We start from the raw sequence: 12830 nt of genomic DNA, 5'->3' as shown, positions 1-12830 counted from the left end.
GTGTACTGGACGTCTTCTCCTTTCCATGTCTGTAACCAGAATCCAATAGGTTGGTGCATCCAAAGACCCCATCCATAACCATCTTCGGTTAAATGAACATCTAGCTTGCAGGGCCTTGAGGAGTCCATTACACTCAAGCCCTGTAAAGCCTTGACTGCCAGCCTGACAGCAGTAAAACAGCTGCGCATGTCTCATCCCAGTCTCACCTGATGCCTTTTTGTATCAATCAGTTATAAGGGCTTCAGAATTTGTGCCAAGTGTGGGATAAATACTCTCCAGTAGCCCAAAAGACCCAAAACTCTTAATACTGCCACAGTGGTAGGGGTGGGAAAAGCCTGGACCTTGTCTATGACTGCTTCAGGAATAACTTTCATTTTACTCAACCAGACAACCCCCAAGAATTTTACCAACAAACTAGGATCCTGAATCTTGGTGCTATTCACAGCCCATCCTTTCTCCTGTAGATGTTGCAGCAGTCTAGGAACTGCCCCTTCTAAATCTGCAAGAGAACCAGACATGAGCGTAATATCATCAATGTAGTGATACAAGTGCACCGTTTGGGGTTTCTTCCATGTGACCAAATCCTGGGCTATAAGTCCATGACAGATGGTGGGATTGTGGAGGTATCCCTTGGAAGGACAGTGAATGTCCACTGCTGGCCTTCCTACATGAAGGCAAACTGTTCCTGGCTTTCCTGTGCTATATAAATAGAGAAGAAATCATTAGTAAGGTTCACAACATAATGATACATTTCTAGCTCATGGCTGAGGGTGTACAGAATGGCTTCTATAGAGGGGACAGCAACATACAAAGGGGCTATGACTTTATTCAATTCCCTGTAGTCCACATTCATGCACCAGGAGCCATCTAGCTTTTTCAGTGGCCACACTGGGGAATTAAAAGGACTATAAGTTAGCTTTTTCATGCCCACCTTTCCCAATTTCCTTGTGCCCCCCCAGGCAATTTATACTACTTAGTATTTGTCACCTGCTGAGGTACAGGCAGAGCTACAGGTGGGTGCTTAGCACGTCCCCTCAGAACTGCCTTTGCCACACGTACTCTCAGTCTGAACTCACATGCTATAGTCTGTAACCACAGGCCCTACAGGATATCCACCCCCAAAATGTATTCATAGATAGGATAAATGTACACAGTATACTCCTTTGGGGGTAAACGCCCTGTCCCCAATGGGATTTGGGTTTTCTTCACTCTAACTGACTTACCCCATAGCCATCTATCACAGCAGGGGTTCTGGGAAAACACTCAGGGTTGCCATAAACCAGGAAACATTCAGCTTCTGTGTGCAGCAGCACCAGGACACTTTGTGCAATCACAGGGAACCAAGGAATTGCTAATTCTACGTATGGCCTCTGGTCTCTACCACGTTCCACAAGGTAGAAGCCTTGACCCTCCCCTCAGTCGAACTGTGATGCCCAGTTGTTGTCCTTGGGGGGTGAGGGCCCAGGTGAACCCTGAGTACTGTCCCCCAGGAAGTCTTACAGGGACACAGGCCAGACATGGGGCTTTTCCTCTGGCTTCTGTGTCCTGGAACTCAGAGGTTGGAACTGCTGCTCTGGCTTTAATTGGTGCCACAGTTGTAACAATATTCTATTGGGCTGCCCATTGAGTTTTTCTTTCACTATCCTGGCCTTTATCAAATCAACCCACATCTGGGTCCTCAAGACCTTCACGGGGTCTTTTGCGCTTCTCCTTCAGTAGTGGCCCGTACTTCCTCCCATACCCTTATTGTTTCAACCTTCCTCTGATCTGCTAAAGTATGAATAGCCTCACCTATGGGTTACCCTATGTGGGGCACAAGAATAGTCACTAGGGACCCAAAGAGAGATGGGGAAGCTGTATGCAGCACCAGATTTCTCATTCCTCTGGTGAACAACTCCTCATCAGGGCCCTGGGGGTCCATATTGGAGATGATATTTTTCATGCCCAGCTCCTATAACACCTGCTGGAGCTCTGCATATGTTTTCTAGGTAGTGGGTAAGTATGGTAAATCACCCTGATTAGGCCAAACTGCCCTGATGGCAGCTGTCAGCCATTTCAGAAGCACCCGATTCCCTGAGGTGTGCTGGTCACTTTGCAACCACTGCTGGAGAGAAGGGTGAGTCATCAGAGAAGCCAGTCTACTCATTTCAGAACCCAACACAACAATATTTTCCACCCTCATATCCCAGAGACACAAAAGCCATGTAAGCAGGGGTTCTGATGGCTTCTGCCTATACTGGATGCCCATGTCCACCAGCTCATCTTGGGTATGGGGGGGCGGAGAATGGAGTGCTCCACAACCTGGGGAGGGGGAAGCTCCTCCCCCTGAGAAGCCGGCAGTTGTTGTATTTCTATTGTTTTAAGTACAACTGGGTGAGCATTTAATATAAGAGAGGCTGCTGCCTTGGGTCTTCCGTAACAGATCAGCCCTCGGCCCACCCCCTCATCCTCTCCAGACACCTCCCCCACCATCTTGGGTTGAAGGCACCTCTCTTTCCTCCCCCTCCCGAACGACCTCCTACAATGCAGACGATTCTGCTGCCTCCCCCCTCGCTGCTGCTAAGGAATCATCTGGAAGCATGAGCCATCTCTTCAATAACTGTCTCTTTTCCTTAAGAGCATCCTGAAGGTCATCGCCCAGCTCCTCCAAGCAGTGTTGAAATGTGTCACTCTTCTGCCGATGTCTCTCTCCTCGATAACTCTCTCTCTCTCTCCTTGATAACCCGCTCTCTCTCCTCAATAATACTTTTCACTATCTCAGTGGAAAGAGATCCTACAATGCCAGCTGCTTCATGGCCATTCAGGGCCTCTAATCAATCTTCTATCTGATGAAGGGCTAATTTTGCAGCTTCCAGAGTCTCCACCCTTCCTCAATTCTGGGGAAGGCCCCACCCCTCTAGGAGATGCTGTACCCTAGACCAATTCCCTACTAGGGTCTCCCCAATTGGAAGCCCCGCATACAGGAGGTCCCCAAGTGAAGCTGCACCTTCTACCTCTGCATCCACTGGGACCTCCCACCATCCCTAGAGACGGCCTGCCCAAGGGTCGCACTGATTCAGGCAGATTTTGGGTTCAGATGTCCTGGTGACTATCACCAGATGTAACCGTTCAGATGGGAAAATCCCAGGGCAAAATTCCTTTGAGACCGAAATCGATCAAAGGGAGAAATAATGTTTAAGAAACCCATTTATTTCTTACAGTCATCCCGTCTCTCTCAACACAGCTGCGGCAGAAGAGAGGCCTCTGCCCAGCCTCTCTGGTCTAGATAAGCCCTTGCTGGCCCCTAGATAAGACCTGTTGATATGGAGATGGACTACTTCTCTCTACTCCTTGGAGACACTTATTGATATGAAGATGCACTAAAACCAGGCGAGAGATTTTGGAAATATGGCAATTTTACCCACAGAGGGTAAGAAACAGAGTTTGGGTTTAAGTATGTTAAGTTTTAGATATCTCCAAGATTTACATAGGAGGTTTTTAACTTTTATAATTTGTTCTTTTTTTACAAGACTAAACTGCCCAACAAGAGGGTCTCTGCCTTTTTAGAAAAACATATTTTTTTGTAAAAATCACGATTACAGAATTTCATAAGAGTTTTATATCAGGATCACTTAGATATACATCATGTTCTTCTGAGGTAGCTGACTTCTTGGGTAAAACAACAGCCATGGAGAATAGGTTTGAAATAGGTAAGTAACATTAGTTGATAGTTTCTCTTAATATTTATCAAAAAATATTGTTGGGTATTATATGGGTAGAATTCATAATAACAGTGCAATTTTATTAATGTAGAGGGCTTTCTGTTCACAATAAATCTTTTGTAATATTTGAATTACTGTATTTTTGAATTATTCAGCTATTATATTTTAGAAACATAAAAATTATGATTCTAAAGTATTAACCATATTGATTGCATCATATATTGGGATCTCTAATGTGTTTCCATTTAGAAACATGTTTATTTTCTTGTTTGTTTTAAAAGAATTATATTTTAGCTTGATTGGGTCTCTTTGGAAAAAAATCATCCTAAGGACCAGTTTCGTTTTTATTTCCCAGGTGGGATTGACAGAATCAATATAAATGCCAACTTGTATAAAATTAAATCATCTAGTAATTTCTCAGGTTCTCAACAGTCCCATAAGGAACAATGCATCTGATTGTCAATGCCACAATTTCTGTTTCTTGCTGGTCTTATGTCTTATGATAGCTAACCTGAAATCACTGTTCTTCCAAGTTGATGGATTTAAAAAATAATTCTTCAGACAATAGACCTGGGTCCAAATTGCATCTCTAATTTTGAAAAATCAGTCAGTCATTTAACATTAATAATCTTCAGTTTTTGCATCCATAAATAAAAGGGTTAATGTAAGTTATCTCCATTTCTGGGTAGCTCAAAAATGCTGTGATATTACAATTCTGAGTCAAGCTCTGTGATTAAAACATTAAAACTCTTTTCTCATCTTATCCCTAATTTGCTGAACTGGGCATCTACATAAAAATAGTTTGATCCAACCCTGCAAGAAAGGAAAATGTTAGCAATTAACCAAGATAAGAAGTTTTGTGCAAGGCAGAACACATGGTGGAAACTTATTTTCAAAGTCTTTGCTAGTGTGAAGGACATTTAATTAGGTGATCTTGAACAAGGAGTCCAGGAGAAGTTTGGTGCAGAAAATCACTAGGAGTCGTCAGAACACCAGTATTCTCCCCAGTGGCTTCCATGTAGCATTCATTCATCTCCTCTCACTTCCTCCCTCTTAGCCATCTGTTTTCTAAAATGTGAGACTGACCCAGGGCTTAAAAGCTTCTATATGAGATTTTATCAGCAGGAGTTGCCAGCTCCCAGAACATCTGGTAAATCCCCAAATTACCTTCTCCCTTTCATCCACACCTGTCCTCCACCACCTGCTTGCCTTGGGGCATAGGAGCTGCCCTCTGGAAGGGAAGTGAGGAGGGGCATTAACAGCTCTTCTGCTTGGCAGATGGGCAAGATGGAAAGGAAGAGACAGTCTAACACTATGTTGTCACAGGACGAATGGGAAGCTGAGATCTCTAGTTGGATCTCTGAACAGCTTTTCTTACTGAAATAACCTTACTCATGGCAGTTTTGTTCTCCTGTAGATGGGAGGAGTATAATAGTAATAATACTTTGAACGTGCATGTTGAACTACTTTGCCACCTCCACAGAATTATATTTCACTCATTCATTTATTTGACTAATATTTACCAATCACACCCTAAGGCCAGGCACTGTTCTAAGGACTGGTGAAACAAACAGCAGTGTGTGGCTTCCCTTCTTTAGGTGTTACTGTTATGTTTTCTCTTTTTAGATAGAGGACCTAAGCTTATCAAGTGCTGGTGTGATCCAAGTCATGTGCCTGATAAGCATCAGTATCAGAGCTCAAACTCAGGTCTTCAGAAGCCTTGCCTTGTATCTTAAGCTCTGTTAAAAAGTCTTTATCAGTGATACTGCTTCGTAGGGAAATTCTGTCTAAAATTCCAAACAAATTGCTTCTAAAATTCCAAACAAAATATGCATTTTGGAGAAGTCTGTCAGAAAGTTGGATATTAGTTATATATTCATGCTCCTGCTCTGAGGAAGTATCATATAGATGTTTGGCCTCTGATAAATATTGGTGTGCATGGATGGTAATGGAATGTAATTCCAAATACCCCATAATACATAAGCTCTTAAAACCCTAAAGATCTTGTTTCATGATAAATAATGCAAAGCCTCACTTAGGCTTTCAGATCTAATTTATATCCTTGAACATAATTTATAAGAAATGCTGTATTTGAGGAGACTTGGGATCCTTTCCTAGATCAATAAAATGATACTTTATTTTTTTCCATTTTAAGTAATCCTTGTGAGCGATCTGTAAGCCAGAATCCTGTGGGGGATTAGGAGAGAGAGGAGTCAGATACCTCACACTCCTAAGAAAATTATACTTATTTATATGTTAAAGTGAATCTGCTTTTACTACCTTTTAACATCATGAATGTATCAGGAGCATTTCCTCATCTTCTTGTTTTCTGTTTTACAGGTCACTGTCCCCATGGCTATCGGGAATGTCAGAATGGCCAATGTTATGAGCCAGAACAAAGCTGTAATTTTGTGGATGACTGTGGAGATTACACTGATGAAAATGAATGTGGTGCCTCCTGTACTTTTGAAAAGGGTTGGTGTGGCTGGCAGAACTCCCTGGCTGAAAACTTTGATTGGATTTTAGGTGTTGGCTCTCATCAAAGCCTGCGACCCCCCAAAGACCACACACTTGGAAATGGAGTTGGTAGGTTATTCGGTTGTTACAAGGGCTGGAATCACATCCCATTGTCTTCCCTGATAGCAACTGCAGAGCTCTGGTGAGACCACCATGTGGCCATGGCAAGTAAGTCAAACCTTTGATGAGTCTATCTGTCTCCCAGGAGGGCCGGAGCAAAGTGCCACAGACTGGGAGGCATAAATGCCATTTATTTTCTCATGGTTTTGGAGGCCATGAGTCTGAAATCAAGGTGTCAGCAGAACTGGCTCCTGTTTTTAAATCACAGGTGTCAGCTGTGATGGAGAAGCATCTGGTCTGTTCCTCTCTCTTGCTCCAGTTGCCTCAGACATTACTGGGCTCCTTGAAGGTTTTCTCCTGGGTCCGTACATTGTCTTCCCTCTGTGCGTATCTGTCTCTGCATCTGAATTTCCCTTTTTTTGTTAAGAAGTACATCACCTTAACATGATCATTGGCAAAGACCCTGTTTCCAGATAAGATCACATTCACAGGGACTGGAATTAGGACTTCAACTTCTCTTGGTGGACATAATTCACACTGTTATAAAACAAAATCAGCCAAGTACATTTGAGGGTCTGATCGGCTCTATTAAGCAATTCATGAATCAGGGAACAACCCATCTAGCAAGGTGATTGGTGCTCTGAGGAGCCCTCTGAAAGGGAAGGTTTATAGGAAGGAGGGTAGAGCAAGAAGTTAGTAGCTAAAGAGAAAAAAAGGATTGTTTCAGGCAAGGTCACATTTCCTTAGGAGGAGGAGAAGGGGGTCTTAACAGGCAGATCAACTCATCATCTTCTATTTTGGGGGTGGGGGGCATGGAAAAGGGATCATGTGACAGATTACTTCATTGGTGCTGGCTAGAAAATTCCTGGCTGACTACATTTCTGGGGGAGGTTGAAGCTGTAAGTAGGTAAGGTATTAAGCCACCCTTGTTTGGTGAATTGGCCTCACAGAAATGACTCTGTTTTTGGACTTTTCATTTTGATAACAGGTAACAGCAAGTAATCAAAATTTAATATTATTTCAATAATTGTAGATAGATTGTAGTATATGCTGCTATCAGGTATCTGTCCTAAATGACACACACTTGAATTCAATAACCCTGAATTCTGCCAGTCATTTGTTTATTGGCAAGTCACTTCATGTTTTCAGGTTTTTCAAATTGCTCATCTGTCAAATCGTGATAATGAAACATTCCCTGCATACCGAACAGGGATGTAGAGATGAAATGGGATGGCACGTATGAGAGGAAACAGTTTGAAAGCTGTAGAGTATCTTTTGCAGACATAACTGTAAGATTACATATGTCAAAGGTGTTGGACATGGACCATTGCAGTAAGTAGCTGAGGTCAAGTCTCAGACTAACTGGTCAAGGGACAAAGAACATTAGCAAAATAAAGAAGGAGCCTAAATTCCTGGATACTATAAAATAGGGAAATGGTGTCTCAATAATGTAGTTCGACAGGCCTGTGATAAAACAAACTCTCCCAAGAGAGACTGACCAAGCCAGAGAAAGGAAGATCAGACACTCAGCTCTACACACATAAAATGTTTTGTACATTTGGATGCACAGGTATGTCTTGCCAAAGGGTTTTAGCCCTGGGCAAGTTCACTGTGGATTCAATGTGACCAAAGAAATTGACAGCAAAATGTTCTTGGGGTGAAAGGGTTATACCCAACTTTATTTCCAGGTGGCGGTCAGTCACTAGAATCCCATTCACTCAGAGCGAGTCTGCAGGCAGCAAGCTGGTTTCTGCCTCTGGGCCCCTCTGTTCGCACAGCTGTCCTCTTGGCCTCTGTCCTTGGAGCTGCCTCCACTCCAGCCTCTGCTCTGCTCTCCTGCAGCCTTGCAGCCCTGCCACTGTTCACGCCCAGAGTACTGGGCGGAGCTCTTTTTATAGAGTCAACAGCCATGTATTGCCCACAGGTGTGCAGTGAGCTAGTCAACCAGGGCCAGGTGAGAATCCTTGCCACAGAAACTGTTATTTTATGCACAGGTATAATACTCACAATCTTTGTTAAGCTATGTATTAAAATTCTCAGCATTTTATTTACACACTAAACAGATGACTGAACATTTGAAAGCATACCACATTCCTTTATTTAGATTTCATAGGTAACCCTTATGCTGTTCTACAATAAACTAGGTAGTTTGGGGAGTCCATTAAATGATTTCTATAACTCTCTTGTTGATTCAATGATATAAATATTCTGTCAGATCAGTTAATCTGCATACAGCATCGTATTTTGCTAAAAGCACAGATAGTTGAAAATTGTTCTCTCAGTGAGCTGGAGGCAGGGCTGTTAGATTTCCTTTCTGTTTCAAGTAGAAATGACTTTGGCAACTTGGATCATATGAAATGTAATTAAAAACTCTAACTAGGGTGGCAAAGGTAGGATAGTGCCCTCATTGTTATCTCCGTCCTGTCTGAACTCCATCTTTACTCCTAGGGCACTTCTTGTACCTGGAAGCTACTCCGGTGGGCCTTCGGGGTGAAGAAGCACACCTCAAGAGTGCCCTGTGGCAAGAATCCAGTGCTGCCTGCACCATGAGCTTCTGGTATTTCATATCCACAAAAGCCACGGGGTCCATTCAGATCCTCATTAAGGTAAGGTCTTTTCTTGTGATGCCTCTGAGCTTAGAGAAGGTTCCAACAGGCAGCACATGGCCAAAAGGAGCTTGTCACAACCCTGTTAACTTGGCCAGGGGAAGCCTCCTTCATCAGAGGGAGCTGCTGCTTTTGGTTCAAATGCTTTATGGGGCTTGGTAAGCTGGGCATGGGAACCAGCCTTGAGGGCATGGGAACCTCAATGTCATGCCCTGCAAGTATACCAAGTCCCAGAGACTCCCTTTATGAGAACAAATTAAGACACATAGATTTCTTTTTTCTATTTAGGTATTTCCCTCCCTATCCTTCTCAGTAAGAGAATAGATTGTTTGCACATCTAAAAGGAGAGCGACTACCCGTTTTATAACTCATAGATGAACAACCATTAAGGGAACTAATATTAGACATTCTTGTTCTAAGCATACTGTGCAAAGGACTGAACCACTCAGGAGAATGATCAGGGTGTGATTACATTGAACTGCTTATTAACTATGACACCCTAATGCATTTTCTTACTGAGGATTAATTGGATGTTTCTGTCAGGGCTTTAATTTAGTATAACAAAGTGACAGTCTTCAGGGAGAAAAAAAACGATATCATTAATATTAATGAGGTTTTGTTCATATACCTTTACTCTTTCACCAGTTAAAGCAGCACAAAAGGAGATGAGTGTGTTCATGTGTCAGTGTGTTGGAGTGTGTATGTTCATGTCAAGAATAAAGTTAGAATTCCAAGAAAGCTTACTCTGAAAACATGCTCTGGAGGCCACTCCTGTTTTATCACATGAGCTTTGGTGAAGTGCTCTGGCACTGGTGGAAAATGCCTGGCCAGATAACCCAAGGGCTCATATGTCTGCATAGCGAATGGATGCATAGTCCATGTTTTATCTGAAACCTGAGTTAACTTTATAATTTAGAACTATTCTACAATAATGTGAAAAAGCCTGCCTAATGAAATACATTCAGCAAATACCACAGTGATTTGTTCTTTTATTTAAAGAGGGAAACTTACTGAAATAAAATCCTTAACATTCTCCCTGATGTATTTTGCCAGGACTTTATGGAATATGATCCTGGATTCTATGGCATGTACCATGTGAAGGGTCTGGTGCTGCTCTGTTGACTTGGCTTTCAGTACTTGTTCAACTCATGTTTCCATTCCATCTCTCTTACATTATAGTAACAAACTTCATATTACTAGGAAATGTAAAATTAAATGATTTTGAGATATAAATATTCCTATCAAGTCATGTTGAATTCCGTCATTTCCTCAAACTGATGCCTATGGACATTTGGCAGCATGTCTAATTGTAATGAACACTTTTTCCCCCTTATCCCTCCCTTCCCACCCATCCTCCCCAGGCTCTTTCCCTTTGGTAACTGTTAGTCCATTCTTGGGTTCTGTGATACTGCTGCTGTTTTGCTGCTTCAGTTTTTACTTTATTCTTATGCTCCACATATGAGTGAAATCATTTGGTTCTTGACTTTCTCTGTCTGGCTTATTTCACTGAGCATAATACCTTCTAGCTCCATCCATGTTGTTGCATATGGTAGGATTTGTTTTCTTCTTATGGCTGAATAATATTCCATTGTGTATATGTACCACCTTTTCTTTATCCATTCATCTACTTATGGGCACTTAGGTTGCTTCCATTTCTTGGCTATTATAAATATTGCTGTGATAAACATAGGGGTGCATATGTCTGTTTGAAACTGGGCTGCTGCATTCTTAGGGAAAACTCCTAGGAGTGGAATTCATGGGTCAAATGGTATTTCTATTTTTAGTTTTTTGAGGAACCTTCATACTGCTTTCCACAATGGTTGAACTAATTTACATTCCCACCAGCAGTGTACGAGTGTTCCCCTTTCTCCACAGCCTTGCCAGCATGTGTTGTTGTTTGTCTTTTGGATGTTGGCCATCCTAACCAGTGTCTGCTGATATCTCATTGTGGTTTTAATTTGCATTTCTCTGATGATTAGGGGTGTGGAGCATCTTTCCATGTGCCTGTTGGCCATCTGAATTTCTTCTTTGAAGAATTAACTCTTCATATCTTCCACCCATTTTTTTTTTGAGAAGGCATCTCTCATATTTATTGATCAAATGGTTGTTAACAACAATAAAATACTGTATAGGGGACTCAATACACAATGCACAATCATTAATCCACCCCAAGCCTAATTCTCATCAGTCTCCAATTTTCTGAAGCATAGTGAACAAGTTCTTACATGATGAACAATTTCTTACGTAGTGAATAAGTTCTTACATGGTAAACAGTACAAGGGCAGTCATCACAGAAACTTCGGTTTTGATCACGCATTATGAACTATAAACAATCAGGTCAAATATGAATATTAGTTTGATTTTTATACTTGATTTATATGTAAATCCCACATTTCTCCATTATTATTATTATTATTATTATTATTATTATTATTATTATTTTTAACAAAATGCTGAAGTGGTAGGTAGATGCAAGATAAAGGTAGAAAACATAGTTTAGTGTTGTAAGAGAGCAAATGTAGATGATCAGGTGTGTGCCTGTAGACTAAGAGTTAATCCAAGCTAAACAAGGGCAATAAAATATCCACGGATGTAGAAGATTTCTCTCAAAACAGGGGGGGTGAGGTTCTAAGCCTCACCTCTGTTGATCCCCAATTTCTCAGCTGATGGCCCCCCTGCAACTGTGCCTGTCTTAGGTTGTTCCTCCCTTGAGGAATCTTACCCATCTCTGGCTAACCAGTCATCTTCTGGGGCCATACAGGGAAATGTAAAATTGGTAAGTGAGAGAGAAGCAATATTGTTTGAAAAGGTTAGCTTTTTACTTCATTGGAGATTTATACCCTGTGGCTTCTATGTCAGCATAGAAGGTATCTTTCCCACTGGGAAGAATTATAATAATCGGTAAATTCGATATGAGGCACGAATTCTATTTAAGGGTTGTAATTAGGAAGGAAGAAGAAAAGCTATAGAAGTAGCAGACAGAAGAAATTATGGGAAGATTGATTATTTCTTTGACATATCTTCTTGTAGAGTAACTTAAGCCTGTATAGGTTTTAAACTACTAATTAAATTGCACACACACATTAACATAATAGGAATACAGTTACATAACCAAAGTAGACCTATAATTACCAGCCATCTCCAGCGAAACCAAGAAAACCAGTTAGGCACCCTAGGCATTTCTGAAGATTTTTCTATGATATGATGGATATTGTCCAACTGAAATTGAACAGTCTGAGAGAAATCAGTCAAATTAAAACAAACCATTCCTGGGAACTGTTCACATCCCATATGTTCTTTTAACAGTAGATAGTCTGTAGTTGTAAGATTTTGGAGCGCTACAAATCGCACTTCTCCTAATTCTTGGTTGAGTTCCAACAGTGTAGATCCAGTCAAATTTGTTGTTTTACTGTAAGCACAGGCCAACTTAGATATCTCCTTCATTCCCTTGGCAAGTTCAGGAACCGGTGGGATGAATGCAGCTACAACTGTAGCAGTGCCTGGATCTTTGTTGAGGTTTTTTGATGATCATCTTCTGGTATGACTCTTCCAGAGAGTACCGATGTTGGAAGTTCTTCTTCATATCATATCTTAGTTCATTTTCTGGGTAGCCAAGTTAGGTTATGATCCGCTGTATAAACACAAACAGACCCTTTGCCCACACTTTGATATGCCCTTTATACCATTGTGTAGAACTCATTGGAGGTCACCACACAGGAACTGCTTTTTTTTTTTTTTAAGAGAAAGGAATATTATCAGAAAAATGTACCTCCATAGCCAATCATCTGATACCCTTAAAGTGATCAAAATTAAGGATATTGAGAGCATGCATTAATCGTTGATTTACAGTTAGTTTTATCCTATCAGGGAGTAATCCCCCTTTTCTTTCTTTCTTTTTTTTTTGTTATCATTAATCTACACTTACACGAAGAACACTATGTCTACT

General features: G+C 41.4%; 1 protein-coding gene across 9 annotated transcripts in view; it reads left to right on the top strand.

Moving 5' to 3' along the window:
• Positions 1-12830, top strand: part of MALRD1 (MAM and LDL receptor class A domain containing 1) — a 672837-nt gene that overhangs the window by 326263 nt on the left and 333744 nt on the right. For all 9 annotated transcript variants that reach the window (XR_012127984.1, XM_073229124.1, XM_073229120.1 and 6 more), the window contains exons 27-28: positions 6042-6287; positions 8727-8884. Coding sequence is in view for 8 of the 9 variants with exons in the window: in XM_073229124.1 (XP_073085225.1) it covers positions 6042-6287; positions 8727-8884 (404 nt within the window). In the remaining variant the exon portion in view is untranslated. The remainder of the gene's footprint in view (positions 1-6041; positions 6288-8726; positions 8885-12830) is intronic.

The sequence above is a fragment of the Manis javanica genome, chromosome 2 (genome assembly GCF_040802235.1).
Source record: "Manis javanica isolate MJ-LG chromosome 2, MJ_LKY, whole genome shotgun sequence".
NCBI lineage: Eukaryota > Metazoa > Chordata > Mammalia > Pholidota > Manidae > Manis > Manis javanica.
This window is presented reverse-complemented; position numbering and strand designations above follow the sequence as displayed.